Genomic DNA, 17,375 nt, shown 5'->3' with positions numbered 1-17,375 from the left:
GGGCCAGCTCCACTCCCTGAGGAGGGGCCTGGCTGTGGGACAGACACACGGCTGGTTAGGATGAGAGATGGATGGTGGGTGGGACATGGGTTGGAACTGGTAGTGGGGAACAGAGTGGGGTCCTGTGGTGGAGGGGTCAGTTACCTGGGCACCACGGGATGGGTGGTCTGTGTCCCGCGGGTATGTGTTAAAGGGCCGGCCAGCTGCCAGTTTCGCCCCGCTGACATCAGGCCCAGAGAGGGGGCGTTTGTCCCAGGAGGACTCCTGGGGCACCCTTGGGCCCTCCCTGGAAGGCTTGGGCCTCTTCTCCGGCCCCACCCGCCGCCTGTCACTGCTGCCACCACCCGCCTCGCTGCGAGTGGTGGCCTGGCCTCGGCTGCCTGCTTTGTCCGGGCCCCCTCTGGCCATGGCAGCCTGCTCCTGGGGCAGCCCGTTCTCCTGGCGGGCGCGGGCAGGGGGTGGCGGGCTGTCTCTCCGCAGGGAGTTGGAGCGTGTCACCGACATGTTCTCAAACTCGTCGAGCAGCAGCGTGAGGGCCCCATCCTTGGCACCTTTGCTGCCCCGCACGATGGTCTGGGGTCCAGGGCAGTAGCGGGTGGGGGAGGGTGGAGGTGGGGTGCACAGGACGTGGATCCACACACAGTGACAAGACAACACAACACACACAGAGACAAGACAGAGACGAAATGAAGAAATGCCATGGGGTGACAATGGGGCTGGGCAGGTGGGGGCAGGACCAGGGAGGCCTCTGCACCCCTTCCCTCACCGAGAAACCAGTCACGGCAAGGGGAGCTGATGGTGATCCCCATGGCCAGGCTTGGCCCCCAGGGCTGGGTGTCCCCTGAGAAGCATCTACTCTGTCTTTCTATTCCCCTCTAGGCTGTGGGCAGGTCCCTCCCCACCCTGCGGGTTGGAGCAGAGAGGGCAGCAGCTAGCCCAGCCCATAATCAGCTCTGGAGAGATGCAAATTACAGGATACAGGGCAGGGCCTGGCACTTCCTCCCCTGCAGGCCTGCCGGGGTCATTAACCCCAAAGCCAGGCTCTCTTCTCCCCTGGAGGTTGAGGGAGGGGGCACAGGGAGAGTCCAAAAGGCCCAGACCCAAAGGAGAGGGCAGAGAGGGCCCCCGAGTGAGTGGGGGCAATTGCAAATGCCCCTGGGGACCAGGCAGAGGGCAAAGTGTAGCCAGAGCTCAGCCTCCATGCTGCCTCCCTCTTCCAGGCCATGGCCACCTCCCCCGAGTAGAGTCATGGTCTCCAGGGCGCTCCCCCAGCCCCACTGCCCCTTAACCCTCCTACAGCTCCCTCAGCTCTGGCCACGTGGGCCTCCTCCCTGCTCCTCTAATACCCCAGGGCCTTTGCACTGGCTGTTCCCTCTGTCTTTCGGGACCACTGCTTCCGGTATCCCCGTGGCTCCCTCTCCCCATTGCTCAGACCCTGGTTTGCCGAGCACCTGTAGTCTCACAAGCCAGCCCTAACCTCCCGGCCAGCTGCCCTCTTTCTTTTTCTCCAGGGCATCTGTGCATCTGTGTCGCTCCCCCCATGGCAATGTTCACGAGGCCTGTTTTTCCTCTCTGTTTCTGGTCTTGCTATGCATCTCAGTACTGAGAACAGCATCTGGTATCCACAAGGTGCTCAATAAATACTTGCTAAATAAGTGAGTGAGAGAGAGGGGGGCCAGGCACAGGCTGTGGTGGACAAGGAATAGGGGACGTGCTGAAAGGGAGCCTTGCCCACCTGCTGCCAACTGTTGGTGCACAGGGGCTGGGGAGGGGGCTGCCTGGAATGTGCAGAACATACGCTTCCCACCAAAGCCCCCTCCAGCTACACAGGCCCCCTACGGCCTGTATCTGCCTCTCCCAGGCCTTGGGGCCGGGTCGCAAGTCTGGCCTCGTAGGGGACCCCGGTGAAGGGTCTCAAGCAAGGCAGACCCACAATCAGACTTTGGTATGAGAATACAGGGTGGTGAGGGCCTGCGGGTCGTGGGGAGACTCCAGGCCAAGGGCAGCAAATACAAGTACCCGTGGGGGTCCCAGGACAATGCTAGCCCGTGTGGCACCTTTGTGTGGATTAAGACAAGGTAGCCCTATCTTGGGGTGGACACAGCCCCAGGCAGCTGAGCAGGGGCTGGGTTTTAGGAGGGGCCTGACCATACTGGGCCCACAGGCCAGGATAGAGCTGTGGTGGGCAGGGTGGGACCTGCAGGCAGAGAAGAGTGGGTCCCTCCCACCCCGGAGGCAGCTGCTTCTCATCCACAGCCCATTTGTCAAAAGAAGCCAGAAACTGATTCAGATGACAGGTGTCTTGCCTTTTAAGCTGTGGCCAAGAACTCAAACTACTCCCAAATGCCCTGCAGACAGAGACCCTGGTGGGAGAGCTTCTGAGCGTGTGTCCCCTCCCCGCCAAGCCTGGCTGGCAGGGAGAGAGCTGAGTCAGCCATGGGCCCACCCTGGGCGCGGGGCCTGTTGGTGGTCACACCCACCTCCACCCACTCAGGGCAAACTTGGCCACAGTCCCCCCAGTCCTTTCTGGTTCCGACAGCCCTTGGGGTAAAGTCCATGCTCCCAGGCTGGCTCTCTGAGGTCTGGCATGCACTCACTGGCACCGTGCCTGCCTCGCCTCAGGCCACGCCGGGGTACCGGGGCCACAACCCTCACATTTTCACATGAAGGCAGGACGGGGGCAAAGAGCAGGGATGGGCCTTGGAGACAGTCCTTGGTTCAAATCCCATCTCTGCCATTTTGCTCAAGGATGGCAGGAAGAAATGCAACCCCCCAAAAAACCCCAAAACCCAGGGCTTTACGTGAGCCGTTTCCTCCACTGAAGCCCCTGCTCCCTGCTGCCTGCCACAACTGTCACTCCTCAACAGCCCTCCGGGCTCCGCTCAGGTGTCCCCTCCTCCAAGAAGCTCTCCTGGATCCCTGGATTGGGTCAGGTGCATCCTCTGGGCCCCCCATCCCAGCCTGGACCACTTGGGGCTGTCGGCGATGTCTGGGGATGGGCCTGCCCCCCTGCTGGACTGAAAGCTCTGTCGGGGCTAGAAATGTGCCAGCCCTCTGTCCCACCCAAGGACAGGTCTGGGGGTGGCTCTGGGGAGGGGTACAGAGTGTGAGGTGTGAGGAGGAGGGTGCAGGGAAGGGCGGGTCTTACAGGTGGGTGCTGGGAGTGTCAGTGAGCCAGGGAGGGGCTTCAGAGTGTGGCTCTCAGGATTGGGGATTAGTGCTGAGCGTTGAGGTGAAGGGCTAGTGGGTGGAGGGATGGGTTAAGGTCTGTGTTGGGGTCGAGAGCTGGGGACCAGGGTGTGTCACTGTTGTGAGGTCAGTGCTGGTTTGGGGGAGACCAGCAAGGAGGAAGGGTGGGTTGTAGGGTCAAGTGTAGAGGGTGGGGGGTCACCCTGTTGGGGGTCAGTGCTGGGGTCAGGGGAAGCAAGGGGAGGCGCAGAGTACCTTGGGGGCCCCAGGCTGGATGGAGGTGATGCAGGCAGGGTCAATGAGCGGCTTGGGCCGGCGCGCCGACTCCTCGATCAGGCTCTGCCACTGGCGGGGCAGCCCTGTGAACTTCTGCTCGTGCTGGTCAAAGCCCGTGTGCACGCGGTGCTCAAAGTTAGAGGGCGCCGAGATCTCCACCCGCTTCTTCTTCTTACCAAACATGGCGCTGGACGCTTGGGCTCCTCCCAGGGGGCCTGTGTGAGGGAACCACCCTGCGGGGGTCAGTGGCAGAACCCGCCATTTCTCCCCTCTTCTGTCCCGCCCTAGTCCTGTCTGTCCTCACCCCCTCCTGGACCACTGCAGCTGCCTCTCACTGCCTCCCAGCTCCTGACTCTGGGTCCCCGGGTGAACCTCACTCCAGTCACGTCCTTCCCTTGCTTGGAACCCTCCGTGGCACCAAATCTCACTCAGGAAAAACCAGAGTCCTCCCATCACCTCTCTGCCCTCATCTCCCCTGTGCTCCCCAGCCCCAGCCCCAGCCACACTGGGCCTTTGCACTGGCTGTTCCCTCAGCCTGGAACACTCTTCCCCCAGATCCCCACGTGGCTTCCTCCTCCCTCCCCTCCTTCAGCTTCTTTCCTAATCACCCCAAGTAAGAGCCCCATGCCCCACCATCCCTTATTACATCACCCTTCATAGCATGTTTTTTTTTTTTTAAAAAAGCTGCCGTGGAGTCAATTCCGACTCATGGCGACCCCATGTGATCAGAGTGGATCTGTGCCTGAATCACTGGCCACACCACCCCCTTTGCTGAGCCCTGACTGCGACCGGAAGGCCACACACCTTCGGTGGCTCATTCAACAAAGGGTTTGTGAGCCGCTGCCATGTGCGCAACCCTGAGGCCCCCTCACTGCAACACTCCCACTTCACGGATGAGCACACTGAGGCCACACACACAGTGACAGACAAAGCAGCCAGTTTTCAGGACGGTGCTCCTCAGTCGAGGACTCGGGACAGTGCCAGGCACAGGGTAAATGCTCAACAAAAGTCAGTTTATAAAGTAAAGGGGCCAAAGGGGAGATGTGCCAAAGGGGCTATCACACAGCGGAGAGGGGGCAGAAAAATGATGGAAGGGGAGCCAGATGGCCAGAGCACGAATCCCTCTCTGCCATTTGCTGTGTGCGACCTCGGCCAAGTGACTTCACCGCCCCGTGCCTCAGTTTCCCCATCTGTAAAATGGGGGTCAACCATATTCACACCTCATAGGGCTGCTGTAAGGGTTAGCACGAGCACAGGGCTGGGCACAAGGGAGTGCCATGTTAGCATCTGCTACTGTGACTATTGTGGTTTCCTTCAGTGGTGTCTGTGGGACAGGGCCACAGGTCCTGCTCCCCTGTTGGGGGCCCCGCCCCAGGCGCCCCACACTTGGGCCTGGGGGTCACTCACAGACCTGGTTTGATGCTGGATCTGCTAAAAGTGCCCTCAGGCAGGCGACAACTCCTCTCTGGGCTTTGGGTTACTCATCTGTAAAAGGGGAAGAAAATAGCCATTCGTTCATTCACTGATTCGTTTAGTAATAACCCACCAGTGGGTCTCCTCTGTGCCCAGGCCTGTGCTGGGTGGTGCTACGGACACAGTGGTGACCGAGATGGCCTTTGTCCTCATGGGGCTCTCAGGCCAGTACACGAGACAGACTGTCTCCAGAGGAAGACAGCCCAGAGTGGCAAGGCTGGACGGGGAAGCACAGGGATGGTGGGAGCCCAGAAGGGGCACCAGGTCCAGCCTGGTGGGATGGCAGCTGGGGGGTAAAGGGAGGCTTTCCAGAAGAGGGGCTGTGTGAGCAAGGACTCAAAAGATGCGGGGAAACGCACCAGGTAAGGCTTTGTCTTGTTCATGGCGACTTCCCAGCACCTGGAACAGTGCCCAGTGGAGTCAGCACCGAGCCCAGGAGCGGACCCAGTCAGACATGCTCCCACGTGTGTCTGGGATACGGCCCTGCCCTCTTCGCCCTCCGTAGCCTGTGGCCTCTCCAGCCCCCAGTTGTGCTCCCCAGCACCCTGCCCTGTGGGAGCACTCTCTGAGGAGAGATAGAAGACCATGGATGGGTGCACCCAGCGGAACAGGTTTGGCAGTGGGAGCGTAGTGGGAGGCAGGCAGGGACACAGCAGCCAACCTGTCTAGACTGGTCTGGGCCTCCTGGCCAGCAGGTGACCAGAGCCAAGCCGGCCAGGGCACCCTCAGCAGGCCCAGTTCGCTTGCCTGCTCTGGGACCCAGGCTGCTCAGACCTGGGATGGAACAGGCCCCTATCAGGATGGGGCCCCTTTGTCTCAGCCCTGCCCTGTCTCTTGCCTGGGATTGAGCCAGGAGCCCCCCATGTCTCAACTCAATTCCAGTCTCCTGAACAGTGCCCACTGCTCCCAGACCTCTGCCCCAGTTCACCTACCTGGCTCTGCTACCCGGTTGGCTCTCTACAGGCTTCTCTGCCCTCAGCTCGCGGTCTTTCTAGTTCTACGCTTGTCCCTACACCCCTGACCACCCCCACCTCCCCTGCTCTGTCACCCACATATGTGCCCCATGTCCTCTCGCCTCCCCACCGTCTTCCCACATGTCTCCCCAGTCTGACCCCCCAGCCCACTGGTGACCTGGGGGACATCAATCAGCTCCCATGGCCCTCTGTAGGAACTGGGTTATCCATGTGACCCCCCATTAAACCCAGAGATGGGAGCGGCTCAGGACCAAGATGGGGTGGGTGGTGGTAGCCCGGGATTCTTTAAGCCAAACATGGTAGTAATGGGGGTTGGGGGCTGTCATACAGCAGCCTGTCCTACAACCCTCCCACAGATCAGAGCCCCCCATAAGTTCCCAAGCCCCTTCTGTACACTGCAGCCAGCACCGCCCCCTCAGCTGTGTGTGACCCCGCAGGGGAAGAGGGCGGACTCCGGATATTTACCCAGGGCACGGCTTCCCTCTGGGCCCAGCATGGAGGGCAAGACAAACAGAGGAACTGACCATGTTTATAATGCTCAGGCAGGAGCCCCACCCTGAGCCCTCCCCCAGGCAGTTCCAAGCCCTGCTGGTCCCCCACCAGGTCCCCAAGTTTCTGACCTTATGGGGGACGCCAGGCCTTGGGGGGAGAGGGAGGAGCAGCTGCATAAATGCCAGGCCTGCACCAGGAGCAGGGATGTGGGAGAGGAGACGCTGGGGCTACCAGGCGAGCTCGGAACTTGAGGCAGCCGGCCAGTGCTCAAAGTGCACCTCTGCTGCTGTGTCTGTGAAACGGGATACTCCAGCCCACTGTGGGGAGCTGACTGTGCGACCCTGGGCCAGCAACTCGGCCGCTCTGTGCCTCAGTGCCCTCGTCTCTGAAAAGGAGACGACAGCCACCTGCTTGACAGAGTTGTTTTTTAAGGAGTCCAACAGGAAGCCTGGTGGCCTGGCCCAGAGAGAGCCTGTGCGGCCAGAAGCACCGGCAAGGGCAGGACTGGAGGTGCATACAGTGAGCACTCAATACGTGTCACTCACCGAACACTTACTGAGCACCTACTGTGTCCTGGCCTTGCTCTAAGGACTCCCCAAGGATTTGCTCATTATATCTGCATCCCTAACCCAAGGAGTAGGGACCGTTACGAGCCCATGTTACAGACAAGGAAAGCAAGGACACCCACTTGTCCAGGCCACACAGTGAGGTTGTGGAAGGGAGGGCATCAGAATCCAGCCTGTCTGACCCGGAGTCCGTCCCCTGCCTCGGTTCATGGAGCCGTGGGGGGGCAGGACATCACCAAACAACCACGACAATAGTACCGCTCTGCCGAGAGATGGGCCAGGCCCTGCCAAGCGCTGTTTGTGTCCAATCCCAATACCTCCCCACAACTACTCTCATCACCCCCAACTCACAGATGGGGAAGCTGAGGCCCAGTGAGGTGACACCCTTGTCCAGGGCACCCACTGGCGAGGGAGCCTGCCTGTACTGCCCTCGAGGGCTGCAGTGACGCTGTGGCTTTTGCTGTCATCACTGTCATTGTTGTTACCATCTCCAAGACCAGTCCGGGCCTCCATCCCTTCCTCCCCCCTCCTGGGGCGAGGGGTCCCCACTATCTGAGCTGTCCCGCGCCCCCAGAGGCAGTGAGGGGCAGCCTTATCTGCCTTTCCCACAGGCCTTGGCGTAACAGTCCACAGCAGAAAAGATGTTTGAAAACCAGTCCCCACTATCAAATGAGCTGAGGCTCAGCTCCAGTACTTTCCCCGTGGACCACCACCACCATGGGGGACCGACCCCACGTTCCCGCCCAGGTGCCGACTCTGAGCTCAACGGCTCCCTGCAACTTTGGCAGCGGTTCTGATCCCCATTGTGCAGATGTGGAAACTGAGGGTCCCAAAGGTGAAAGCTCTCACTGAGGTCACCGAGCAGAGGTGGGCGTGGAAAACAGGCCACCCACTCCAGGGCTGACACTCTTCAACCCCTTGCTGGCCCCCAAAGCTCCTCCCCGCGGCCCAGGAGCCCTGCATGATCAGCCTGTCCCCTCTGCCCCCTTGCTCGCTGTTCCCCAGCCATGTGGCCTCCTGCTGCCCTGGGCATGTTCTCACCACTGGATCTTTGCTCCAGCTGAGGCGTGCCCGGCTCACTCTTCTCCCAGAGCTGCCATAGCCCCCTCCCTTCCCACCCTCCCTGGTTCTACCCTCAAATGCCACCTTCTCAGAGGGGCCCGTGCCCCGTCACCCTCTATGTCCCTTTCCCTGCTTTATATTTTCTTTATTGCACTTTCTTGTCGTTAGTTGCCATTCCGTTGATTCCAACTCATGGCGACTCCATGTGTGCCAGAGTAGAACTGCACTTCATAGGGTTCTCAAGGCTGTGGCCGGAAGCAGATTGCCAGGCCTGTCCTTGAGGCGCCTCTGGGTGGGTTCAAACCACCAGCCTCTCGGCTGGTAGTTGAATGTAACCGTTTGTGCCATCCAGGGACTCCTCATGGCACTCCTACGCGATGTATTATACATGTCTGTTTCCTTTTCGGTGCCTGCCTCCCCCACTAGAATGTCAACTCCAGGAGGGCAGGGAGGCCTGCAACACTGCGTGCCCACAGGGGGTGCTCAGGGACCTTCCCTCTGCCCAGGCAGCACCTGTGAAACTTTTCCTGAGCAACGTCCGGAACCCAGAGGCAGAGGCTAAAGCAGTGACCCCAGAAGGACAGGTTGGAGGCGGAGGACAGTATGTGTGCAGCCCGTGGCCACCAGCAGGCAGAGACTGTGCTGAAGTCCAGCGTTTGGTCCTAAAAATGCAGCCCCCTCTAAAGTGTTATGGAGCCCTGGTGGAGCAGTGGGTAAGAGCTTGGCTGCTAACCAAAAGGCCGGCAGTTCGAATCCACCAGCCGCTCCTTGGAAACCCTGTGAGGCAGCTCTGCTCTGTCTTATAGGGTCGCTGTGAGTCGGAGTCGACTCGACAGCAACGGGCTTTTTTTAATGTTTATTTCAGTTTTTCAAAATAATCTTTAACATCTGCGATGGACAGTTTCCGACCTGTCCCAGACAAAAGCTTTAAATTTTCCAGTCATCTCTGTATTCACGCGTCCCGCCCTCTGGCCTTTCATCACCTCCACCATCCATTCCGTCCCCACCACCAGGAGACCAGCAGAGGTGGAAAAGCAAGACGTGCTCTGTGCACGTGACAAAACCTGCTGGGACATGGACGTGAGCCCTGAATAAACTTCTGCCCCGCAGTGGACGGGTGGTCTGGCTAGGACCCAGGGGCCTAGCGGAAGAGCAGGGGACACAGCCAGGGCTGGTGGCCACTCTTTCATGCTCATCAAAATGAAACTCTAAGCCAGGATGGGGAGGAGGAAGTGGTCACGTCCCCAGCCTGCATTCCAGGCCTCCACCGCACCCTGGCTCAACCCTCTGGCATGATCTTTATCAACTAGCACTAGAAGCTCCCTTCTAGCCTCAGTTTAGCCCCTGCCTTCCCATAGCTGGCTCTGGCTCCCCTCTGAACACTCCATACCACTCCCGCCTCAGGGCCTTTGCTCAGCTCTTGCAGCCCATCTGCACTGCCTCCCCCCACATCCCAATCTCCTTGCAGCCCACCCGCTCTGGGCCTACATCCTCCAAGGAGTCCTCGGGGACCCTCTCCTTAGGCACTGCCAGAGCTCTGAGACCGACACGTCCCCTAGCTCCCTCCTGGGTAAACACCTACTCTACCCACAACGGCCCCATCACACCCGCCCACCCACCTACCCATCCATTCATCGTATGTACCGAGGGCTGACTCTCTGCCAGGCCTGGTGCCAAGGCCACAGCAATGGACAGAACAGGCAGAAACAGCCCTGCCCTACAGAGCTGACGGTCTAGGAGGAAGGAGAATCAGTAAATGAGATAAATCCTAAGAACATCTAGTAAGTGAGAGGTGACAAGTGCTGGGAAGGAAACAAAGCAGAGACGGGACCAGAGCGTACTGAGGGTGGGAGGAGGCTGCAATCTTCAAGGAAGTGGTTAGGGAAGGCCTTGCTGAGAAGGTGGCCCCTGATGGAGGAGAGGAGAAGGACCACGTAGGTGCCTGCAGTAGCCCTCCAGGCAGCGGATCAGCCAGTGCAATGTCTTCAGGTGGGGGACACGTGGTCAAAGAGCAGTGAAGGCCCGGGTGACTGGGGCAGGGTTAGTGACGGGACGTGTGAGCGGAGATGAGGGCAGGGAGGGGATGGGGGTAGATGATATGCAGCCTCGTGGGCTTCTCCCCTGAGTGAGATGGAGATGGGCGGGCGCAGGGGAAACAGCAGCAGACAAGGTGGACAGGACCAGGGTGGGGCTGTGGTGCGAGGTGGGGTGGGCAGAGGGCAACACATGCTATGGGCTGACATCACCTCTGTAACAGCTGGAGCTGAGCTCCATGGGGCAGGGGCTTAGTCGGTCTTGCTTGCTGCCATATCCCCCAGAGCCTGGCACAGCGCCTGGCACTCAGCCCACTCCCTCCACAGCCCTGGCATCACCTCACGCATCGTCTATTTATTAGTTTGCCTATTGTCTTCTCTACTACACACATTGGTGGTTCCATGCAGGCAGGGACCATGTTTTGGGGTGTCCCCTTTGGATGCTGGTGCCTAGAGCAGGTGTGGCCACAGCCAGCTGAATGCAGGAAAGGAGCACACGTTTGTCAGCACTGATTCTGGCCCAGTCACCATGAACCCTCAGAACAGTTTGGGGTGCGTGGGAGGGCTCTTCCTTCCTGTTTTCCAAAACAGGAAACTGAGGCCCAGAGGGTCTGCTGCCCAGTGCCTGGTCACAAAAGCGCCCACTCTGACCCAGAGAGAAGGTCTGCTTCCCAGTGGCTACAACCCCAGCCAAGGCCTCTGTTCCAGAGAACAGGCCCCAGAGGTTACTGGGAAAAGAACAAGGACAGAGACAACTCTGCTGACAGTAATCAGAAAGGCTACCTTTGATCAGGAGGGAATTTGAAGAAATGATAAACAAACGAACAAACAAAACTCTCCAAGGGCTTACTCTCCCCTTCGCTCCACATTGGCTCAGACTCCCCACCAGGACTTAACAAGGCCCTGCCTGGTCAGACCTCACCAAGCTCACCGACGTCCTCTCCTCTCCTCACTTCACTCCAACCACGCTGACCTCCATTTTAACATTCTGGACAAGCCCAGCTTGTCCCAGCCTCAGGGCCTTTGCACCTACTGTGCCCTCTACCCATGCGTGGCTCACCCTTTTGTGGTATTCAAATCTTCGTCAAACAAGGCCTCAGAGAGGCCTTCCCTGGCCCCTAATAGAATCTGTCCCCCAACCATGTCCCATGCTGTGTACTTTCCTGTGACACTTATTACCACCTGGTGTCGTGGACTTGTTTACTGTCTGTTAAGGACTGAATTCTGTCCTCAAAAAAGACATGCTGAAGCCCTAACACCTGGTACCTTGTTTGGAAATAGGGTCTCTGAAGATGTTACCAGTTATCACTAGGCCATGCTGGAGTAGGATGGGTCCTACCCCAACTGAGTGGTGTTCTTACAAAAGGAAAGGGGCAGAGATGACAAATGGAGGGTGGCCACGTGAAGCTGCATCTACAAGCTAAGGAAAGCTTGGGCCTGCCAGCAGCTGGGAGACAGGAAGGTTCCAATCCGAGAGCCATCAGGGCGAGAGCATGGACCTGCTGACACAGATTTGGGTTTCCAGCACCCAGAGGGTGAGAGAATCCGTTTCTACTGTTTTAAGCCACCTACTTTGAGGTACTTTGTTAGAGCAGCCCGAGGGACTGTCTCCCTGCCACAGGGACCCCTGTCCTCTTGTTCTTGCTGTATCCCCAGCACCTAGGATGTGCCTGGCACACAGGAGGTGTCCACTAAACATCTGGCGACAAGTGAACGGCGGTGTTGCCCAAGTGACTAGTTTGGACCTGGGGGAAGAGCAGGGAAGGGCAGTGAGGACAAAGGGCTGCCAGACCTCTCCCAGGCTGCCTGGAATTCTGACCTTGAGCCTAGGAAAGAGCTTGGGCCTGCGTTCTCAGAGGCTGGATTTGGCTACTTAGTGAATAACCCAGGGTGTGTTCGTTGCCCAGTCGTGAGCTGTTACCAGGCCTCCCCAGCCTCGGCAGCCCCAGCACCAGGAGGGCCACCCAGGCCACGTGGACTGGGCTGGGAATCCAAGGAAGTGGCAGCATATTTTGGCTCCAGACAGGAGGCAAATCACACAGGGGGCATATGGGGGAGGGAGGAGCGAGGTGGGGGGAGGTTTCAGCCCCAAGGAGGCTGCAGGAAACTCACCAACCCCAGCAACAGCTAAAACCCCAGGAGGGGTACAGCAGGTACTCCCTCAGGTGTCCAGGGAGAGAGGAACACCCCTGCTCTCCACATTCCTGCCTGTATCACCGCCCTTCCCCACCCCAGGCCTCTGCAGGGGCTGTGCCCTTGGCCTGGGACCCAAAATATCCTCCACCCCAACCTTCACCTCCTTGTCCCTTCCTCTTCCTTCAAATTACCATGTTGCTTGCCTTCTCCTAAAGGGCACCTGTCCCAGCTATAATTTTACATTTACTATCTGATGTTACATGTGGTCATTTGACTGATGCCTGTCTCCTTCAGTGTCAGCATCTGCAGACGGGGGTAATGATGGTCCCTCTCTCCCAGGGACGTCTTGACAATGGAAGGAGATAACACACGAGAAGAATTTAGGACAGCACCTGGACAGGACCTCGTTAGTCCTCACTAGGGGCCAGCCGCTGCTGTTACTATTGCTAGCGTTGTTGTTACTGGTGGTGAGAAAGTAAATGGATGGGACACTAAGAAAGGAGACACTGGGAACGGCCATCTCGTGGCCACGACAGGTGTGCCAGTCTTCCTTTCTCCATTTCTCCCTGGGACAAGGAGCATAATGGGCTTGACCACCCTATGTCCCCAGCCCTGGCCAGCACCGGGCCAGGCACAGCACACATTCAGTGTGGCTGAATGAAGTCAGTGCTTCCTCTACCCAGGCCAGTGCTCAGGGCACAGGAAATCTGGAGTGGGCCTGAGGCTACCAGCTCCTGGGCCCGTCACCCCAACCTGGCCAGGCACAACACGTCATAGACACAAATGGTGCCGCTGGTGCCCCTGTGGGTGAGTCTGTGGGGACTGGGGATCAGATGAGACTTCATTCATTCCTCCTGGGCCTGCGGGTGAGTCTGCAGGGACTGGGGATCAGATAAGACTTCATTCATTCCTCCTGGGCCTGTGGGTGAGTCTGCAGGGACTGGGGATCAGGTGAGACTTCAATTACTCCTCTGGAGCCTGTGGGTGAGTCTGTAGGGGCTGGGGATCAGGTGAGACTTCAATTACTCCTCTGGAGCCTGTGGGTGAGTCTGCAGGGGCTGGGGATCAGGCGAGACTTCATTCATTCCTCCAGAGCCTGTGGGTGAGTCTGCGGGGACTGGGGATCAGGTGAGACTTCATTCATTCCTCCTGGGCCTGTGGGTGAGTCTGTGGGGACTGGGGATCAGGTGAGACTTCATTCATTCCTCCTGGGCCTGTGGGTGAGTCTGCAGGGACTGGGGATCAGGTCAGACTTCATTTACTCCTCTGGAGCCTGTGGGTGAGTCTGCAGGGACTGGGGATCAGATGAGACTTCATTCATTCCTCCTGGGCCTGTGGGTGAGTCTGGGGGGACTGGGGATCAGGTGAGACTTCATTCATTCCTCCAGAGCCTGTGGGTGAGTCTGTGGGGACTGGGGATCAGGTGAGACTTCATTCATTCCTCCTGGGCCTGTGGGTGAGTCTGTGGGGACTGGGGATCAGGTGAGACTTCATTCATTCCTCCTGGGCCTGTGGGTGAGTCTGCAGGGACTGGGGATCAGGTCAGACTTCATTTACTCCTCTGGAGCCTGTGGGTGAGTCTGCAGGGACTGGGGATCAGATGAGACTTCATTCATTCCTCCTGGGCCTGTGGGTGAGTCTGGGGGGACTGGGGATCAGGTGAGACTTCATTCATTCCTCCAGAGCCTGTGGGTGAGTCTGTGGGGACTGGGGATCAGATGAGACTTCATTCATTCCTCCAGAGCCTGTGGGTGAGTCTGCGGGGACTGGGGATCAGGTGAGACTTCATTCATTCCTCCTGGGCCTGTGGGTGAGTCTGGGGGGACTGGGGATCAGGTGAGACTTCATTCATTCCTCCAGAGCCTGTGGGTGAGTCTGTGGGGACTGGGGATCAGATGAGACTTCATTCATTCCTCCAGAGCCTGTGGGTGAGTCTGCGGGGACTGGGGATCAGGTGAGACTTCATTCATTCCTCCTGGGCCTGTGGGTGAGTCTGCGGGGACTGGGGATCAGATGAGACTTCATTCACTCCTCCCCGTGAGGCAGAGGAGGAAAGGTAGTGGCCCCTGGACCCAAACCCTCCTTTCTGCCTCCTCGGCCATGGACCACACACCTCCGTGCCCCCCGCCAAGAGCGACACGCAAATGCCATGCAACACAGCCACCAACGCACATAACAGATGCTTGTCATCTCACACCCAGGAGACACTTAGCAACAGGCAGACAGACACCCATTAGCACACACACACTAGACACTCACAGGAGTCCCTGGGGGATAGAAACAGTTAAGCGCTCGCCAGTGAACCGAACAGTTGGACGTTCATGTCCGCCCAAAGGTGCCTCGGAGGAAAACCCTGGTGACCTACTTCTAAAAACCAGCCACGGAAACTGCAGCGGAGCACAGCGCCCCCTCACACACACGGGGTCGCCCTGAGTCGGAACTGACTCCACGGCAACTAGTGGACACACACACGGACACACACGAAGGCGCTCCATGAGCCACAGGACGTCCACAGCTGACACACCACACAAAATGAACCCACAGAGACCATCGCACATACGCACAACAGGGACATCCCGGCACACAGAACCACGGGGCTCCAGAAACATAGCCCGCCGATCACACAGAAAACTCCCCAGAGGCCCCCAACCTTGTAACTCCCCGACCACCCCAGTGCTGGCCATCACAGGAGCGTGAGCACAGGCGGTCGGGGGCCAGGGGTCTGCGCCTTGCTTGTGTGGGGCTGTGGGACCACCCTGAGCCTCAGTTCCCATCTCTGGAGTGCGGGTCCCAGTGGGGCATCAGTGGGAGAATGTGGCACCAGGCCGAGAATAAGCATGCAGCAGTCAGGTGCGCTGGGACACTCAGGCAGCCACAGACTCCCTTCACCAATGCTGTGACGTTCACACACGCTGCCTTCAGGGACCACCACAGAGATGCAGGGACCCAGGCAAAGACCCACAGACAAGTACCAAGGGCCTGGGGAGCCACCTGACATACAGCAATACGGACCCCAGCCATCACCTAGAACCATGGGGACACGCGTGCCCACACACCCAGCCCCATGGGCACGCGATAATTGCCGACTTACCTGGGAAGATGCACCCCAAAACCCCCATGCTGTGCTGACCACACACCCAGGCGTGCCCCCCAGAAATATAAAGCCCAACTGCAAAATCACACAACCCTAGACCCACACATGGTAGGTAATCATTCCGCACGACAGAACCAGACACACCCACAGCCAAGTCCAGGGTAACCCAGAAACTCCCCGAGTGACCCAGTGAGTCATGGCCCCACAGGCCTGCCCCCATGCAAACCAGAGCCCAGGACTGCACTGCCACAGATACCCAGCTCGAGCTCTGACAGTCTTTACATGGAGGCACGGTGACCCCGCCCTGGCCCTGAGGAAGGTGTGGTCGCTCACACCTGTGCACTGGCTTCAGTGACCAGGTAGCAGGCCTGCCCAACCCCCATGCCCAGCCCAGCCTGCCTGCACTGTGCACGCTCACCTCCACCATCCTCTGTCCCACTTCCTGGGCCACCTCCTGTGGGGCGGGCCGGTAGACAGAGGCTTCCAGCTGGGGACACAGGAATCAGGGCCTCCCTGGCCCTCGACACAGGCACCCACTGAGAAGAGCTGGCTGACTGGGCTCCGTGTCCCAGCCCCCTAGCAGCAGGTGGTGACGCGGCCCTGCCCTGGCAGGAGTTGGGCCTCCGCTGTGGCTCCAGCCCACGGAGGGAGGGAAAGGGGGAGGAAGGGAGGCAGGGCGGAGCCTGAGACAGCGGGCAGGCCTGGTGCACAGGCCCACAACTGCCCAGGCAGAGGGAGGGGCTGAGCTGGGAAGGGATGGGCAGGGACACAGGAGCAGCGGGACCTAAGCCCCAACCCTCCTCAGGAACCTCAATCCCCCACTAGCACACTCTCCACCTCGCACCTCCACGCGCTAGGCGAGGTGCCAGGGCCCGGGGGAGGGGGGCAGTGGCTGCACAGAGCAGGGTTGAACCCTGAAAGGGACCAACTGGGCAGGGGGTGGTGAACGGGATTTTGAACAATGGGCCCACGGGGTGGGTGGCAAGGGGCCTAGGTACAGGACAGAGCTCAGGGCACTGGCCAGAGGGATGGGTGGACTCTGATCTGCAGGGGAGGCTGACTTTGGGGATAACCACATTCCCCCTCCCAGCTGTGGCTCCAGCAAGTGCTCCAGAGGGCATGGTGAAAGGGGCAGGCTGCAGCCCACAGGCCCATCAGGAGGGATGGGAGACGGGAGGAGGCAAAGAACCCCCACACCTCCATCTCCAGGTGCGGGGCCAGGGCTGGGGAGATGTGCGGGGCAGGAAAGGTGGTGAAGGGGCAGGCTGGGACTTGGGAAGGCCACGCTGGCTCTCACCTTGCCAGGGGAAAGGACACTAACCTTCTGACAACAGCAGTGGCCTGACGCCATGGATGGGACACTTGTTCTGTGCCGGGACCTGCTCTTAGCACCTGACCTGCATTCAGTCATTTCACTGTCACCACGGCACTGAATGGGACAGGCACTTTATCAGGCCCATTGACAGCAGAGGAAACGGAGGTCCAAGGTCCCGTGCCCTGAGCCTGAGCCTTTACCCCGCTGCTCAGAGAGGGGCACACAGCCCAGAGGGGCCGCACTGCCCCATCCCACCTCTGCCTCACTCAGGGCCTCCAGCCACTATCCTCAGCAACTCTGCCGTGCTTCTTCCATGGCCTGGTCACCTCCCTCCCTTCAGATCTCACTTCTTCCATGGCCTGGTCACCTCCCTCCCTTCAGATCTCACTTCTTCCATGGCCTGGTCACCTCCCTCCCTTCAGATCTCACTTCTTCCATGGCCTGGTCACCACCCTCCCCTCAGATCTCACTTCTTAGGCAAAGCCTTCCCTGACCCACCCGATCCAGGCCAGAGCCCGGTGTGGCTAATCTGTTACTTGTGTAACTGTTTCTCTCTCCCAGGGTCTGAGGCCTGTGAAAGCAGGGGCCAGGCTGACTGGTTCACCCATATTTACCCTTTGGCCCCGGCTCTGGTACCTCCTCCTCCAAGAAGCCCTCCCTGACACCCCAGACTAGGTTGGGGACCCCCTCCGGCCTCCCTTAGCCCCCTGCAGCTTCCGCCATCCCTGTCCTGTGACTCTCCCATCCCAGCCTGACCCCTCTTGC

The 17,375-nt window shown here is 59.3% G+C and overlaps 1 protein-coding gene across 5 annotated transcripts in view; it reads right to left on the bottom strand.

The window, feature by feature from the left end:
- The window catches only part of PAK4 (p21 (RAC1) activated kinase 4), a 51,429-nt gene that overhangs the window by 6,548 nt on the left and 27,506 nt on the right, over positions 1-17,375 (bottom strand). For 2 of the 5 annotated variants that reach the window (XM_010600323.3, XM_064293626.1), the window contains 3 exons: positions 4,877-4,950; positions 3,445-3,680; positions 145-573 (listed from right to left, as the gene is read on the bottom strand). In XM_010600323.3, coding sequence (XP_010598625.2) covers positions 145-573; positions 3,445-3,648 — 633 coding nt within the window. In that variant the 5' untranslated portion in view covers positions 3,649-3,680; positions 4,877-4,950. Of the gene's footprint in view, positions 1-144; positions 574-3,444; positions 3,699-4,876; positions 4,951-17,375 lie in introns of all 5 variants that reach the window. The other 3 variants (XM_010600322.3, XM_064293627.1, XM_010600324.3) reach the window with 3 other exon arrangements.

This window comes from Loxodonta africana, chromosome 11, assembly GCF_030014295.1.
Source record: "Loxodonta africana isolate mLoxAfr1 chromosome 11, mLoxAfr1.hap2, whole genome shotgun sequence".
Lineage (NCBI taxonomy): Eukaryota > Metazoa > Chordata > Mammalia > Proboscidea > Elephantidae > Loxodonta > Loxodonta africana.
This window is presented reverse-complemented; position numbering and strand designations above follow the sequence as displayed.